At 41.3% G+C, this 18,013-nt stretch overlaps 2 protein-coding genes across 14 annotated transcripts in view; one reads left to right on the top strand and one right to left on the bottom strand.

Annotated features, from left to right (window-relative positions):
• Positions 1-18,013, top strand: part of CTPS2 (CTP synthase 2) — a 444,584-nt gene that overhangs the window by 81,863 nt on the left and 344,708 nt on the right. For 11 of the 13 annotated variants that reach the window (XM_061627202.1, XM_061627212.1, XM_061627211.1 and 8 more), the window contains one exon: positions 9,687-9,740. The exons of 1 other annotated variant lie outside the window; for it this stretch is intronic. In XM_061627202.1, the coding sequence (XP_061483186.1) occupies positions 9,687-9,740 (54 nt within the window). The remainder of the gene's footprint in view (positions 1-9,686; positions 9,741-18,013) is intronic. One more of the 13 variants, XM_061627203.1, reaches the window with a different exon arrangement.
• Positions 13,040-14,284, bottom strand: S100G (S100 calcium binding protein G). Its single transcript, XM_061629320.1, has 2 exons — positions 14,149-14,284; positions 13,040-13,223 (listed from the first exon to the last, which is right to left on the bottom strand). Exons 1-2 carry the CDS (start codon positions 14,282-14,284, stop codon positions 13,129-13,131), a joined length of 231 nt encoding a protein of 76 aa, XP_061485304.1. The 3' UTR covers positions 13,040-13,128.

Below are 18,013 nucleotides of genomic sequence, written 5' to 3'. Positions count from 1 at the left end.
AGAGAATCTTTCTAACCAGGCATGTCACAATATTACATGTTCTTCCCATTTCCTCCAGTTCATATTTGCAATACAAACTTCTGTGGTATCAGTAGGAAATGCCACAACATAGTACATAGAATAGCTTCATTCAAGACGGCAACATGTACCCCTTGAAATGGTCTGTTGCTTCAAAGAAGTTAAGGTATCCTAGCAGAAGGGGTCTTTTTCAGCTGATAAGCAAGAGTATAGCTTTCAGATAGATTTTGCCTTTATATATGTAATAAGGGAACAAGCGATGCACCTGTATTTAAAAAAAAAAAGGGAAGAAGAATGATGTCTTGGTAAATCAGTCATAAAATAACCTTAAGCCACCATTCTGATTGGGCCAAAGTTCTGTGTCATTTTAGGCATTTCTAGTACGATACCAATAAGATATGCAGACAAATTATTTAAGCAAATAATAATTAGAAGAAATAGGTAATCCAAGTAGGACAGCTGCCAAATATTATTGTAAAATAATATTTTTAAAAAGCTATGCTGACTTCATTGGCTATTAGTCATAGTATATTAGATTTTAAAGCTGAATTCAGGATGAACTAAGCTGATACTTCTAATAAATACTCTGTATCCTAGACTCTGATCACATACAATTAGCATACAATTAGTAGGCTGCCCTGGACTCCTACTGGGAAGAAGGGCAGGATATAAATTAAATTAATAATAATAATAATAATAACTGTTTTTCTTTCCAGTACTGCAGGGGAGTAAGCCTCAGGTTCAAGCGTGTCCTGTCTTTTGTTCCTGCTGCCCCACTGTTCCTAGGTACAAAGTAAATCTGAGCATTAATGAGTTGATTGTTTAACAGGGTCTTCCCAAACCCAGATTCTATACTCTTCTTTTCTTCTCTAAATGGCTAGCAGGTTTAGGGAAGCGGCAGCCAATGTTGTGTCCTCCAGATGTTGTTGAACTATAACTCCCATCATTCCTGACTATTGGACATGCTGGCTAGGACTAATAAGAGTTCAACATCATCTGGAGGGCACCACATTGACTATCCTTGAATGTTACAGTTTATGTTAGGAGAGCCGAAGTGTGTGGGGGGGGAGAGAGGGGGGGGAGAGAGAGGGGGGGCAGGTTTATCCCAGTCACTCTCTCTACTGCTGCTTTGCTGTGCTTAACTAAAAGCAGGTTTCTGCATTAGCTACATCTTGGTGATAAAGTTCTTAAATCTTCAAAATACCACACCTGTTTATTTTGACAATGAAGGGTACTAGTGCTGTTGTATTGTGGGTTGCCTAGCACAGATTTGTTAATATGATGATACATGCTGCCTTTTACTCCATTTATCTCCTCTACATCTAAACACCCCCACATTTCTCATAGGGCGTATGCTTTATAAACTGGGTGTGTTCCTTGAATCTAGGCAGCCTAATGACTGGCCTGGAGCATTAGGATATTTCATTCTGAAACTATTGCTGGCCTTGAAGGAATATGGCCTTTTCTGTCATTCCTTTTCATTTTGTTCCTCTTTGCTGGTAGATAAGGTCTATGAACATGTATTAGTCCTTAGCTGCAACCTGTTATTAATCTTCTGAATTACTGTATCCATCTGTTTGTATTGATACATGTATTCACACGGAATACATTTGTTAGCCAAGATGTATTTGCTCATTGTCAAAGCCTGCTGCAAAGGTAGTATGAAGGTGAGAGACATGATGTTATTTGACAGGGATGAAAGCAGTAGGAGTCTCTAGTTGGGGGGGGAAAAGAAGCTTCCAGTTGAAACAGACAGTAGTACAAGTAATGAATGATAGAATGAAGGCATACCAAGGAAAAAGGTGACCATATAAAAGATAGCTCCTGAGTGCTGTCCCATTCTTTCACATTCAAATGAGTCAAACACCCATATTGTTTCACTACAAAATGTCCTTTCTATCTGATATCAATAGCAAACAATCAATTATACCTCAAGTTATACAATAAACTGGGAAAAAACAAATGTATTCTGCAGTTTTGGCAGTTTATCTATTCTGAAATATTAATGCCAGGAATAAGAAAACAAAAATACATTATATACATTTACACAATACATAATGGCATCAGCTTCCTAACCCTGAAGGTAATTCAATAATTTGTATGGGAGGGTTGCCATGGATTGCTTTGGGCATCTGGACTGGAGATCCCATCTTGGAGGCTGTTACAGCTGTTGTCCAAGTTTGGTGGATGCCTTTTGGTTTGTTTATGTTGAGGATGTGAACAGAATTCTAAGAAATGTGTGGCCAACCACATGCTTGCCTATCCTGGCTTATCAGGACAGCGCTTCAGGAGTGGATTGCTTGGTGGTAAAGTTAGTAAATACCCCATTAAGGAGAGGAACACTTTTTAAAAAAAAAAAAATAGACCTCAGATTCCAGTAATTAACACTCAGTCTCTAATATACAATACTTAGACAACATACCCTGAATGCACAGTGGCATCTCACTTCCAGCTTTTCCTGGATAGTACTGATGATCTAGAACCCCTTTAGACACATTTTTGGACTGATTTTGGAACACAGATTTTCATGGTTGTCTTAATGGTAGACTTGTGCTGGGAGGTTAACAGTGGGGAGTGTGACCTTAATGGTGTGGGAGGACTACTGTTGGGCTCATTAATGCTTTTTTACCATTTACTTGCAGCTGCTGAAGTCTTCAAGAGATTTTGGCTCTATCTTGCATTTACAGTGAATCATGGGGAGGCAGTTAAAATCGTGAACTAACTAATGTCTGTTGTCACCAAGGGATTGCAAACTGAATGTGATCCCAGACAAAATTGAAGTATTGTTGATTGGTGATTCTTCTGCTTTGAGGACAAGTGCAGCCTGAAATGACATTCACTTCTGGGTGGTACTTCTTAATTCAGTGCTATTTTTGGAGGCTTAGGTGGCAATGGCACCTAGGTGGTTTTTACTAGTTTAAGCTGGTATTTCAGCTTCCTGGGAAAGTCAGGTCTCATTTATGAACCTAAAATTCAATGAAAGAATGTAAAATACACAGCATAAGCTGTATAATGTTCAACTTCTAAAATAAGAAACTCTGGATAACTATCTGCATAAGAATGTCAGACCTGGTGATCTAATCCCAGACTTCTGGGGACTAGTTGTGGTGACACCAGACATGTTCTGACGCATAATAATTTTCTTCACTGATTCTATAGCCTAAGCCCTGGTGTTGAATACAGGTGATCCTGGCTCTAATAAAACATTAGAACTAGGTGTGGGAAACTTCCACCCAGTGGTGATGGATTTGACAGAATGCAACTGTGAAATACTCTTTCCTAGTAGAGAAGGTTTTCCATATGCAAATTCTTACTGCCTTGTCTTTTATCTCCATGGTTGTTCTGTCTTTTATCACCATGGTTGTTCTGTGCTTCAGTCCTTGCCCCTCATGGCTAATAAAAGCTAGCAGGAACGGAACAGCCGGATGGGCCAAGGAGGTGATCAATGCCTCTTTACGAGAGGGAGTGGTACCACCCTGCCTGAAACAGGCGGTGGTGAGACCGCTCCTAAAGAAACCCTCCTTGGACCCTGAAAATCTTGACAACTATAGACCGGTAGCAAATGTTCCGTTCCTGGGCAAGGTTTTAGAGCGTGTGGTCGCTCACCAGCTCCAGGCTCTCTTGGATGAAACTGATTATCTGGATCCATGTCAATCGGGCTTTCGGCCGGGGTTTGGTACAGAAACAGCCTTGGTCGCCCTGTATGATGACCTCTGTCGGGAGAAAGACAGAGGGAGTGTAACTCTGTTGGTTCTCCTTGATCTCTCAGCGGCTTTTGATACCATCGACCATGGTATCCTTCTGGGACGTCTTGCGGACTTAGGAGTTGGAGGCACTGCTTGGCGGTGGCTGTGCTCCTACCTCAAGAATCGTCTCCAGAAGGTGGTGCTTGGGGAGCATTACTCGAGTCCCTGGATACTCCAATATGGGGTCCCACAGGGTTCAGTTCTGTCCCCCATGCTCTTTAATATCTATATGAAGCCACTGGGCGAGGTCATTAGGAGATTTGGAGTGCGTTTCCAGCAATATGCTGATGATACGCAGCTCTACTTCTCCTTTTCATCTTCTTCAGGTGAGGCTGTTAATGTACTAAACCACTGCCTGGCCGCGATAATGGACTGGATGAGAGCTAATAAACTGAGACTCAGTCCTGACAAGACTGAGATACTGTTGGTGGGGGGGCTCTCTGCCCAGATGGTTGATGTCCGACCTGCCCTAGATGGGGTTACACTCCCCCTAAAGGAGCAGGTCCGTAGTTTGGGGGTCTTATTAGATCCGCTCCTGTCACTGGAGGCTCAAGTAGCCTCGGTGGCACGGAATGCGTTCTACCAGCTTCGGCTGGTAGCCCAACTACGACCCTATCTGGATAGGGAGAACCTTGCCACAGTTATCCATGCTCTGGTAACCTCTAGATTGGACTACTGTAATGCACTCTACGTAGGGTTACCTCTGAAGACGGTTCGGAAACTTCAGCTGGTGCAGAATGCTGCGGCCAGAGTTCTTACTGGGACAAAAAAAATTGATCATATAACACCTGTCCTGGCCCAGCTGCACTGGCTACCAATATGTTTCCGGGCCAGATTCAAAGTGTTGGTTCTTACCTATAAAGCCCTTAACGGCATCGGATCGCAATACCTGGCGGAACGTCTCTCCCGCTATGTACCTACCCGGTTGCTGCGCTCGACGTCGAAGGCCCTTCTCTGTGTCCCAACGCATAGGGAGGCACGGAGAACGATAACTAGAGCTAGGGCTTTCTCAGTGGTGGCCCCCGAACTATGGAACGCCCTCCCTGATGAGATACGCCTGGCGCCTTCTTTGTTATCTTTTCGGCGCCAGGTAAAGACCTACCTCTTCGCCCAGGCATTTTAAAAATTTTAAAATTTGAATTGAAAATTGAAAATTTTTAATTATGTTTTATTGTGTTTACATCCACTTGTATTTTAACCTGTTTTATTATGCTGTACACCGCCCTGGGAGCTTATTGCTATAGGGCGGTCTAAAAATGTAATAAAATAAATAAATAATAAATAAATTATTTCTGCTCCTAATGCTACTGGGTTCTCTTTGACCCTGGCTCTAAGGCATAGGTGGGCCACATTCCCTCTTGGTCAATCTTCTGGGGGCCACATTCTAGTAACAGGCAGGACCAGAGGCCAAAGTCAGCAGAACAACAATTTCAACTCTTACCTTTGTACAGTGTGCTACATCCCATCAATGTAAAAGCCAGAGGTTTCTACATACACACTTTTCTCCATCCAGGCAAGTAAGAGGCATCCACAGTTGAAGGACACAACAGGCAAAAACACTTGAGAAGCACACAGATCAGGGCCAGTGAGGAGCGTAGCCTGGGGACAGTACTGAGGGCTGCATAGAGAGGCCTGGAGGGCTACAATCAGTTCTGAGTTTTCTAATGAACAGGGTTAAGGTGCCAGATGGGAGGGGATTTGGGGGCAGCAGAGAATTTCAGGGGTAGTCTATTCTGTTTGAACCTAAAAGCATGAGAAAGCATCTCTGTAAGGTTTCCTGTCAAATGCCAAAGGATAGCTGTCTTATGGGGAGCAGCTGGAGGTCTTAAGTGCCACATAGAAGAGGTTTGTTTATTTTTATTATTATTACATTTATATCCTGTCCTTTCTCCCAAAGGGAGCCAGAATTAGACATTATGAGAAACAAAGAACTGTCATTGTTCTTGATCTGCCCTTTCCTTGGTAACATCCAGTGTAACACAACACATAACATCATTGTGCTTGGAGAGGATTTTTCTTTCTTTCTTTCTTTCTTTCTTTCTTTCTTTCTTTCTTTTCTTTCTTTCTTTCTTTCTTTCTTTCTTTCTTTCTTTCTTTCTTTCTTTCTTTCTTTCTTTCTTTCTTTCTTTCTTTCTTTCTTTCTTTCTTTCTTTCAAGTAATCAGTTTCTTCCAATGATGCTCAAAGCTGGACTGCCACCACCTACTCAAGCACCTTGCCCAAAAAGGGGATATTTGCCACTGAGCAATGGTTGTTTAACACTTCTGGGTCCAGGGAGGTCTTCTTAAGGAGGGAACACACCACCACCTCCTTCAAGGCAGATGATACCTCCCCCTGCTCCTGTAAAGCATTGCTCATTCCCTAGATCCACCCAGTCAACCCCCTACAGCTAGCCCTAAGAAGCCAAGATTCTTGGAGCAAGATTCTGAACAATTTTGTCCCTAAAGTGCCTTGCAAAGTTTTTACAGCAGGCCTCTGAGAGTGTCAGAGCAATGTTGTCTTGGCCAGGTGACAAAAGCCAATTCACCACTTGGAAAAACTCTGCCAGATGGCTAATTTGCAGATGCAGTGGTGGTGGTGAAGTAAGCTTTCTTCGCTGCCACCACTGCCATGTGATAGGCATGTTGGCGCAACCTTATTCATGCTCTGTCAGGTTCAGACTGAGATTTAAGCCACCTGTGCTCCAGCCGCCAACCTTCCTGTTTCATCACACGTAGGTCACTAAGAATACCAGATGACCTACATGCTCCACAGTGATGGCACTCAGGAGTGATCATGTTGATGGCTCTGTGCTTCTCATCATTCCACAGTGGGACAAGAATCTTGACAGGAGCACCAGCCATGTCAACCAGAAAATCCCCCAGAACATCCAGGAATCAATCAGATTCCATAAGTCTCAGAGAGAGGACCATCTCAATAGGTCCACCATTCTTGCTGAGTGGAGTAGCTGCTTTCAGCCCAAACCTTACCAGGGAATGGTCAGTCCATGACAATAGACTCCCACAATTAACTGAGTATTATCAATATGCTCTGTGGCAAATACCAGGTTGAGGGTATTTCCAGCCACATGTGTTGGGCCATTGATCTACTGGAACAGCCCCATGAAATCTTGATGTGATCATGGATGAAGTGGCTGAACTGGTGTGCATTAATGAGATCTGGACGGATGAACTGGGGCGCCCTGACCTTACTCAGCTTTTGCCTGGGTATTCAGAGCAGCACCAGTCAACAGGGAGGGGGTGTAGCAGCCATCCACAATTTTTATCATTCTCATGAGGAGACCAGTCTATCTGGGAGCTGGAGATGAGGGTTTGTACTTGGTGTTAGGTTGCAGGGACAGGACATGGATCTTTTGGTGTACCGTCCACCCCACTGCCCAGTCACCTCCCTGACTGAGCTGGTAGAGCCAGTTTTTGGTGCAGTGTTGGAGAATCCTAGGACACCAGTCCTGGGAGGATGTCAATATCCATGTGCCCATGAGACTGTCTCAGTACATTGTGCACTTCACGTATACTGGAGGTCATACCTTAGATCTGGTCTTTGCTACAGAGGGGATTGGAAAGGATCCAATGACTGGGGGGTAGGGATGAAAGAAGATTCCTCTAAATTTGAATTTGTTGTCAAATTCCCCCCCAAATCCATATGTTCGTCATCCTTGAAAACCGATCCTGAATGCTGCCATCTTCCCCAGCTTTTCTCAACATCAGATTTTTTTGCTAACGAAACTGACGAGCCAGCATCTATGCTTTGCTAATGTGAAACTGACTTTACTTGCACTAAATGGAGCAGCCCGAAGTGATCATGTGTCACTGTTCCTGAAAGCACTGCACTGCCTGCTAGTGAGCTACCAGGCCTACTCAAGGTGTTAGAACTAGCATACAAAGTCCTAAATGGCTTGGGACTCAAGTACTTAAAAGAGCACTGTGATGTTCCACAATTGTAGGTTAAAACGTTGTATATACTTGTTGTATGTTATCTATGGTGAGATAGTATATTAGAATGATTAAGGTAAGTGGTGAGTATTGGGATGGGGGAATGAGTGAGACAGAATGTTGGTTAGGCTGTGATTGGCTGAATGAAGGGTGGGTTGAGAGTTTTGTATTTGAGTGTTTGGCAGTTGACCAGATAGGGCTGGACTTTTGAAGAGACAAGGCACAGGCTTGAGAGGGATAGGGTTGGAAGGCTGGTTAGTAGTGGGTAGTGAGGCAGGGTTGTACTTACAGTAGTAAAGGAACTTAGTGAGTGTACTTTATATGAACTGAAGAAAAACAATCTGTAACCACGCGCTTGAGATCTGCGTTAAAATTATTCTTGTTTACAATAATACCCCAGTCTATAAATCCTGCAGGAATGAAGCTCCTTGCAATAAAGGCTTCTTTGGACATGGGGAGTGGGGGACGCACACTCTGACATGGTCAGAATGGGATTGAGGCGGTAGCTGCAGGCATCTCCCTCACGCGCAGCTGGAATCGTGCTGCTTGCTGGGTAGCGCTGGCGCCTCTGCAGTAAGCGGTGCTTCTGATGCCCCAGAAGCACCATTTACTCCAGATGTGCCTGCATGACCCAGCAAGGAGCATGATTCCAGCCACGCATGAGAGGCACCTGCAGCAGCTGCAGTTGGTCAGTCCTCCTTGCCTGGTAGCAGAGAGGGAGGGAGGGAGAGGAATGGGGTGGGTGTGTTGCAGCCACAGTTAGCAAAGGGATCAGGCTGGTTAATTTCTCTTCTTCCTTCTCTGATGGATGCATCCTTCCTTTGCCTGACCACTCAGCCCAGCGCAATGAAGCTCCAACCCCTCTCCCACTCTCTGTCTGTGTTCCCCTGTCTCCATGAGTGTGTGTGTATGTAAAAGCAGCTCAACTGCTATGATGGAAGAAGAACAGCTGCCTGTGATTGCAGTTTGATTGAGATTTACCCGCGCGCACACACACTCTTCACAGGAGGGAAAGACAGAGAAATAAGGGGAGGGAGAGAAATGGCTAAGAAGTCAGCCTTTAGAAGAGCAATGCACAGTCTAAGTTCCTGCCTGCCTCCCAAGAGCTGCTGCGACTTGAGGTCAGGCTACTACATTCTCATTTTCCCCTTTGTAAACTCAAAACAGCATTCCCCCTCCCTTCCTCCTTTCCCTGCTTGAGTGTAGAGGAGGATGGCAAAGAGAAAGAGAGTGAGCATGGGGTAGTGGGGGGGTGGTGGCTGCCTGCTTGAGTCTTGGGGAAGATGGCACAGAGAGAGAGAGCATGGATGGTGGAGGAGGCAGCTGCCTGCTCATGTATAGGGAAGAATGGCAGAGAGAAAGAGCACGGGTGGTGACTGCCTGCTCAAGTATAGGGGAGAATGGCATAGAGTAAGAGAGCGCACAGGGTGGTGGGGTTGGCAGCTTCATGCTTGATTGTAGAGGAGGATGGCAGAGAGAGAGAGAGAGAGAAAGCACGGGGTGGTGGTGGCTGCCTGCTGAAGTGTAGGGGAGGATGACAGAGAAAGAGAGACAGAGAAGGAACACCACTTAATGCCTGATTGTTTAAGTGAGAAGTCTCTTGCCTTAGAGATTCTATCAGTAAAAGATTCTGACTTTGAGCGAAGCTGTATAGTGAGAACTGTGCTCAGAGGTATAGATAGTGAGATGCTACATGATAAAAGAAAGGCAAGGCAGGCACCCCTGGGTGCATTTTGGAAGAAGCCTTTAAGTGGTCTGTAGAAGGTTAAAAATGTTTTTGTTTACTTATACAAGGTTTACTTATCCCGATTGTTTCATTTCAGTCGTGCTTATTGTTAGTTTTGAATAAAAAGTTTGCTGAAACATGCTGAACTGCTCTTTTTTGTGGAGTAGGAACCTATCCCTATTCTTTCCATGTTATTCCTGCCTCTAGTACCAAAGTTTCTGTTTATTTATTTATTATTTGATTTATATCCCGCCCTTTCTCCCAGCAGGAGTCTGTTAAAGATGTAATGTCCAGGAACACATCTACTCCGTTAACTGAGGTATTACTGTATTCATCTCTTCTGTTAAATAAAACTGTTTGGTTGAAAACGTGCCTGATTCTTGGCCAGCTATTGCAAAGAGTATAAGTGTTGGCAATACATAAACAAAGGTGGAAACAGTATCAAATGATGGCAACGGAGTTTACCTAAGACAATAACAGGTTACAGGGGATATAATCTTGTAGAGGCATAGAGATACACAGGGTGAGTTGAGGTTGACTGTATACCTGGACGTTGGTTAGCAAAGGCTGGGAGGGAATAAGGCAAAGTCCCTAATAGCAGCATTGTTATAGAGTATGTGGCTGATAAAACGCATCTCCCTCTGCTAAAGGCAGAGTGATAGCAGGTGGGAGCACAACAAGCACTTTCACTATATCAGCCATCTAGGGCCCTACAATCAGCAGGATAGGCCCTGCTGGTGGTGCTGCTACTTGGTGCTGCTCAATTGGTATTGACCCATGACAGGGCCGTCTTGGTGGCAGTTCCCTGTTTGTGGAATGCCCTCCCCAGTGAGTTGCATCTGTCTCCTTTATTATTAACTTTCAGGAGGAATTTAAAAGCATTTCTGATTACCCAGGCATTTGATGGCTAAAATATACTGTTCCTGGCAAATCTGAAATTGTCAGCGATAACTGTTTTGCATGTTTTTAATTGTTTTAAATAGGTTTGTATTTTATTTTTAATTGCATCATTTTATCATTGGTTTTATCACTTTGGTATTTGCCGTCCTGGGCTCCTTTGGAAGACAGGGCAGGATATGCATTTATTATTATTATTATTATTATTATTATTATTATTATTATTATTATTATTATTAACAACAACAACAACAACCCCCACCACCCACCACCACCACCTTCTGTGTCTTGGTGGAAAAGGCAGCCTGAAAGATAATTTATCAAAGTAATTGAGAAATGGCCCAGTGTGCATTTGGAGAGCAGGCGTGCTAACAGTTTCAAACCTTAAAAATCAGATAGTTCAAACTTGTACTGGTCCATGATCTGACCATGTGATGCATATCCACATGAAACTGAAGGAAACTTTAAAAATGTTTTTGTGGAAAGAAAAAACTCAGTTGAATACACCCTAAAATTAAATACATCTTAATGTGCACTTTACATTAGCTTATACTCTAAAGTTTGAAATAGCAAATGGATAAAATTTCCATCCTTTAACTGTTGTCATCCTTCAAAAATGGAAAATGTTCAAATCACCCTTGCGGGGAAAGGGTGTGTGTTGTAGATATGTGTAACAAGCTATATCATGAAAGTAGCTTGTATTTTGAATTTCAAAATAACTAAATCTTGTGGCTTGTGCATACATGACTTTTCATCTGGTATTTGCTATACCAAGCATTAAAACTAATTCACTATAGATAGTGATGGTACCTGAAGACTATCTCTAACATAATGTGATATCTCATAGATATTGTTCTGAGGTAAATCATGCGAAAATGTTGTATATCAACCTTTTGCAAATAATAAGAAAATTTATAAATAGTTTTGGATATAATACATGTAGAAAGTAATATTCTCTTCCCTGAAGATAATATCATGATAGTATATAATGATAAACACATTCTCTTTTATCCAGTAGGAGAAATCCATACACATAAGCAGATGTTCCATCACGCTGCAGCAGAGAGAGAGAGAGAGAGAGAGGGAGGGAGGGAGAGGGAGGGAGGGAGAGGGGGAGAGGGAGGGAGGGAGGGAGGGAGAGGGGGAGAGAGAGAGAGAGAGAGAGAGAGAGGGCCATTCTGTAGGCTCTGCTGAGAGACCAGCTCGATCAGGCTCCTCTCTCTATCCCAGCTGGTCATTTTAAGAATTATTATTTAGCTTTAAGAATTGGAACCTGAGTTTGCTCCCTCCACATGCTTTTTTTCTTTTGTGTCTTTTAAAATGTAAGTCTGTGGGAAGAAGAGGGTGCCTGTTGATCTTATATAAGCTGCTCTCAAGGTCTTTTTGGCTGAAGAGCAGGATAAAAATACTTTAAATAAATAATATTCTATGCATTTTGCTAATGTGGATGTGCATCACAATGCCCATTGAAGTCCTATTGAACTGGCTGACTGCATCTTTTGATTTGAGTGGGGATCCACATCCAGGGTACATGTAACTAGCATTCTATAAACAGGGAATATGGGACATCAGTGCGTTTTGAGGTGGAAAGTATCAAAAAGTGTGTGGTGTGTTTGATTTTTTGCAGTAAGCCTGGGAACAGCCAAAGTTTAGAGTATCCCTAACTACCGATGGCATCACAATTGGGATTGCTGAAACAGAAACGTGCTCCAGAGCCAGTTGCCTCAGGTTGGAGATATACTGATCCAGGAAGGGAGCGGGTACAGGAACAAGAAGGAAGAAGTAACATTGGGGGATGGGTTGGAGGGAGATGAAGAGGCACAAGAGGATTGTAGGAAGTGGGCAGGCAGAAAGGAGTGTGGAGGTAAACAATAGGTGCACCTAATCAGGCTTCAAGATTGGTGTGTGGACTGTATTAGGTAAGGAGTTTTTTCATAAAGTTGAGAAACATGGATATGAGTTAAATTTGCTGTAGAATAGAGCGATGGGATTGTTCATCCACCAGAACAAATGGCTATGAGCAGCATGTTATGAGATAAAAGTCGTGAGCTGATGTAGTCCTTGTCCCGTGAACTAACTGCTTTTTAGCAATATGAAAGTGTACCAGAAAGGCTGAAATTGCTACGTTTCCCGTTTTACAGTTAACTGTTAAAAAGTGATTTAAATATACTTTTCAGTTAGTGTGGTTGTAATATGTAGGTTTCTAGAAAATTAAACCAAAACGTTAATGTTCATCTTTCAGTTTACTTTTTTTGCTACTTAAAATAATAGGAATGCACTTTTTCTTTCCATCTCTTTAACTCGACTTTATATATAATATGCTGTCATATTACACTGTGCCACAGAGATGCAATGATTGTAATTAAACCAAAGTGAGAAGTGTGGGATGCTGACCTTTGCTTCACCTCTCCTACTCTCATCACCCACCACCACACCCTGTGGAGCAAATTACTCTTTTTAGCTCAAGTGGTTGTACTCTTGTGCAACTGCCATTCATTACAATAGGCTTACTGAAGGAAATATTTTCTGTAGGCTATGCCTATAATGTAATGATAGCTCAGAGAATAAAGTAAGAGGTGCCCTGGTCTCCTACTGGGAGGAAGGGCGGGATATAAATCTAATAAATAATAAATAAATAAAATAAAGCAGTGTACATTTATTGAGATGTTTTTATTGCCATAATCTTGTTCTCATGCCTCAGAAATAAATCAATCTGTCACTTTACGGTTTTTTTCTTTATGGTTTTATTTTGCTTTCTTTCTAGAAGTTGCAGTGGTCTTCCATCTTCTTATAAGGGCAAATTATTCGCTTCATCCTATTAGTTTGGTTATAACAGGCTCAAACTCTTCAAAATTGACTTCTCCATCATTATTTTTGTCCATCTCTTTGAATATGGCATCAACAGCTGAAACCTGTGATTTTAATAAGAAACAAGAGTTTTTATAAAAGTTAATGGATGTTGATGCACCTTAGTAATAATAAGCAGTGACAATTTTGCTATTTTCTCTCTGTTTTGAGATCTCTGGTCTCTGTAAAGCAGTCCCTTACTGTTTATGTATCTTATGTGGCTTTCTTTTAGGGTTCATCACATGTTACCTTCTGATATGCAGCTCAATATACACTGTAATCCTGAGCACACTTGTCTGGACATAGGGTAATATCTGATTACATCGTAGTCAGAGTAAACCCACTGAAGCCAATAGACATTAGTTAGCATCCTGGTTAATTGATTTCAGTGAGTCTACTCTGAGTATGACTTAGTCTGATTCAATCTATAATTTCCAAAGTAACAACATCTGAGTCAGTGCTTTAAAGACTGGAGTGCCAGTCATTTAAGATTTTACCTTCAATAAGATCTTAAAGCTGAACATTAAAGCAAACTGGAAAGTAAAGGTACAATTTGGCTCCAACAAGAGATTTATCCAATGTCAGTCCTGCTCAGAGTATGCCCATTGATAATAATGGACATGACTAACTTAGGTTCATTTATTTCAGTGGGTCTACTCTGAGTATAACTTGGGTGGATACAACCAAAGGGCTGGCAAAGTGCAAGTAAACCTCCAGCCCCAAATGCTTCACCTAAGCAAGAGCAAGCTATCTCACATTGTCGAGTAAATACATATAAATTATATAAAATAATGTACTTAATGAGACTGTGAGCACATGCCTTGTTAGACAAAATGCTCATTCCTTTAATTCCCACATTTTCTGCAGGCTGGTTCTGCTCATCTCCAATCAGTTTTAACAAACATTACTTCAGCAGATAATGTAATCACATTTGTACACTTCTACACGCTTTTATATACTATCTCAGTAAAACATTTCTGGACTTGCCTTTGCTACACCTGGAAATTCTTTCTCAATTAATACTTTCAGTTCATATTGCGATAATTGGTTAGGATCACCTCCTTTCAAAGCATACTTGCTGAAAACCTTTCTCAGTTCTTCAGTAGATGTTTTGGCCATCTTACAGAACTCCTGGAAAAGTGATGTTTTAACATGTATGCATTAGAAAGATAGAAAAAACATAAAAATAGAATAACCTAACAAAATGCCCCACAAAATAGTATAGAAATAAGCAAGTAACTTGTTTGTTTACTTATTTGGACATTTATATCTCACCTGTCTATGAAAAACTAAATTTGAAAGCAGTTTACAAATACAAATATAAATCCAAACAAAATGAAAACAGTCATAACAGTAAATCAAAATTTAAAAACAGCAGTAAAAACAGCTTCATTTAAAGCCGTATCCGCAATAGCTTGCTGCACATGCTGCAGTTGCTATTTGTCTGAACACCTTGACCTGTTTTCAGGCCGCCACAATGGCACATATTGCAGCTACTGTAGGTGCCAATTTGTATAGTTGATGCATTTACCTTATCTCAATGGGTTGTGAGCCCATTTGTGGCCCCACACATTCCTATGAGCAACTGCATGGTACCTGCTTACTGCCTGAGCGAGGTCTAAATATTCAGATTTGTTGCACCAGCATATATATGTTTAAGATAAAGACTATGTACAGCTGCACCAGGATGAAACAAAAGGAATAATGTATTTGAATGCAAATGTTAATGTTCGTGATCCATTCAAGCTCACACAGTATTTTGAACTAAGCTTTTACGGTACCTAGTCAGTATTAGAAAGGTTAGAAAGCAGGAGCAGCAAATATTTATGGTATCTGATGTGAAGAAATAAAAGAAATAAAAGGCTTTGTCTGCCACTTTGTGGAGGAAAAAAAGACTTGTGACATCAAAGGGGTTTACTTCCAAATAAGTGTGTTTTAGGAATACTACCTTGGGGTGCATCTTGTGCACAGTTCAGGTGCTTAAATCATTCTGATCCAGCAAGGGAAACTTTCTACGTAGATAGATCAGATACAGATGGACTACTAATTGTTGATGGGGATGTGCATTCCTATCCCTACTGACTTGTGGAAGTAATGTGCTTCCATAGCCACTGCCTGGTATTTCTAGCTATAACAATAACCTTTTTGTAGTGTGATTATAATAGGATTGAGGCTATTGCATTTAAGCAGCTGAATTATGTGCAGGATTAGGACATACGCAAATTTTCATGATTTTTCAACTCGCAAATGTCCCATTGGAAGGGGCACTTCTTTGTTGAATACTACAGTCCCCTCCCCCCTTTTAGGGGGACTGCTACTGCTCCAAAAAATTGCACCACAATTTGTGTGGCAGCCCTCATAATGCACTAGTTTTTAGTGGAATAGTGTGACAATTCTTGCTGATTTGGTAGCAATTATATCAATAAATAAGATGTGATACTATGCAGCCAAGAATGAAAGTAAAGACAGATATATTTCAGTACTGGTTCAAACTGCCAATTCTAAATTAATGTGAGGCGCAGGGGAAGCTGAAAATGTGGGTTGATTTTCAAAATGACCAAAGGAATCTGAAAATGGGTAAGTGGTTTCAACCCAACTACATGCAGGTAGCAGCCTTAGACTGAGTTACTAGAGTTTTCCTGGCAAGTATCTAAAGCAATAAAATAAACAAGCATAGAAGATAACATGTAATTCAGATCTTACTTACCTTACTCTACAAACCTAAGATCCTTGGAAAGTCAAGGCAGCTTTAAAACAACTAGTTTGGGGCTAGCATTCTTACAGCCTTTCAAGGCAGCAGTGTCAACCTGATTATGAAATGTTTGTGGTGTTAGTTGCTATTAACAATAATAATTAATAGTTTAAGTTTGTTTGTGTTTCTTTCCTATTTGTCTTTGTTTCAAAATTCATAATTATATTTCTGCAAGAAGGAGCACCCTTTGACATGAATAAAATTATGTTTCTTTTATATTAAAAAAAATATGTGACCTTCCAAACACAGCCAGGTTTTTCAAGGATGTATTTGTATATTAAAAAACTGAATACCCTCATTACAGGAAGTACTTCATTGTAAAAAACCACCTATCCATACTGGGGTTTCTCTAAATGTTCTAGGGACATTGCTATTTCACTAACATGTTGTGCAAATGGTCTGCAAAAGAAAAACAAAATATGTCTCAACTTTTTTTTTTACTCCCATTCATACGCTGTTTGCAAAAACATTTCAAATGCTGTTCAAAGTTCAGTGCATAGGAACCTTACTGGCACCTTTGTTGTTGTTATTTATTCAATTTATATCCCACCCCCAGGGCCTCCTTTTGGGGGCTAGTGCACAGCACACACGTGCTCCCAGTCCTGTAACCATAGTTAAGGTATGGAATCAGGTTGCAGGACACACTTCTACTACTGCCTCTGGCAAGATTTCAGTTGACAGTTACCTGAACCAAGGTTTGACTTTAACTAGGATTTGAAGCTTGTTTTCAATCCTGGTTAACATTAACAGCGATTAAAATTTGTAGCCAAACAATTCTTAACCAAGTTTAAAGCCTGCATGTAAAATATGGGAATAGTGTGAACTATAGAAAAGAGGCCTACAGTGAGGGTGTGCATGACCCTACATCTTATTTTCCGTCCCTTAAACATGGACAAGTTGTGTAAAGCTTTACATATACACCATCCACTGCTGTAACTAAGTTTGTTCAGTGTATCATATATGACTTAGCTTTACAGGACTTACCAAGTAGCCTATAGGTAAACCATATGGGATTATTACTGAAGAGCTCAGCCTCACTATTTTGAGTTGACCCCCTAGTGTCTTGATTCCAACATGCTTTACTCTAGATGTGACTGCAAAGCAAGGGCTTATGCCAGGGGTTGCCAATGTGGAGTCGGCAGGTGTTAATGTGCCAACCAGAACCCCTTATAGTTGCTGTGAAAGGTCTCAGTAAATTTCTAATGGCAGCAGAACTACTAAGAGGGCCCCCATGGCCATCTTAACACCCGAGAGAGTCTGTGAGGGAAGGAGGAGGTCTTTCAGATATTTGGGACCTAAGTCATTTAGGGCTTTAAAAACTAATGTGAGCACCTTGAATTGGGCCTGGAAACAAACTGGCAACCAGTGCAGCTGTTTTAAACCAGGGGATATATGAGTTCTAAATGTAACTCCAGCCTATAATCTGACTGCTGCCATTTTGGACCAGTTGAAGTTTCCAAGTCGTCTTCAAGGGCAGCCCCATGTAGAGTGCATTGCAGTAATCTAGTCTGGAAGTTAGCAGAGCATGCAGTATCATGGCCAATTTCTATCCAATTAGCATTAGTAAAGGGGTTGTTAACATTTTGATGCTAGGCAAAGTTCTTCCTGTTTTCCCAGGCTTTTGAACTTTGAAGCTGTTGTGAGTTTGTATTAATTAGAGCTTGATCTTTTTACCATTGTTTTAGACTCTTTATAACAATTATACATTTCTTAAGATCTTCTGAGAATGTCGATTGGCCACTGAAGGATAAGGAATAAATTTTAAGGGGCAAGATACTTGCTGCAGATATCAGATACTTGGAGCTTCCAAGCTAAGAAAGAATGAGACTTTTCTTCTTACCAGCAGATTGTCTCTAGTGTTGTATCAGCCACTTGTTGTCTGAACACATCTAATACTGTTTTATAAGAGTGAATAGTGTGTACCTTTTGTAGTATTGATCTTCAGTCAATCAGACTTGGCACAACTTTGCTTAGAGCATACAAAGGTGTACACGCATCGGGATGAACAATAATAAAAATACCATATGCCTTTTAATTATGAAAAACTAAAACCTCAGTTGGAGAAAAATATTTTAACATGTTTGCTCTCTAAGCTG

Source organism: Rhineura floridana, chromosome 5 (assembly GCF_030035675.1).
Source record: "Rhineura floridana isolate rRhiFlo1 chromosome 5, rRhiFlo1.hap2, whole genome shotgun sequence".
In the NCBI taxonomy this organism is placed as follows: Eukaryota; Metazoa; Chordata; class Lepidosauria; order Squamata; family Rhineuridae; genus Rhineura; species Rhineura floridana.
Note: the sequence above shows the minus strand (reverse complement) of the source record. Positions and strands in the feature narration are given on the sequence as shown.

What these genes read in the sequence shown, in the direction of transcription:
- S100G (XM_061629320.1), bottom strand. Translation starts at nt 14,284, where the DNA reads ATGGCCAAAACATCTACTGAAGAACTGAGAAAGGTTTTCAGCAAGTAT. An exon ending in TCCAGGTGTAGCAAAGGCAA is followed by an intron (nt 13,224 to 14,148) that starts GTCCAGAAATGT and finishes CACAGGTTTCAG; the next exon opens with CTGTTGATGCCATATTCAAA.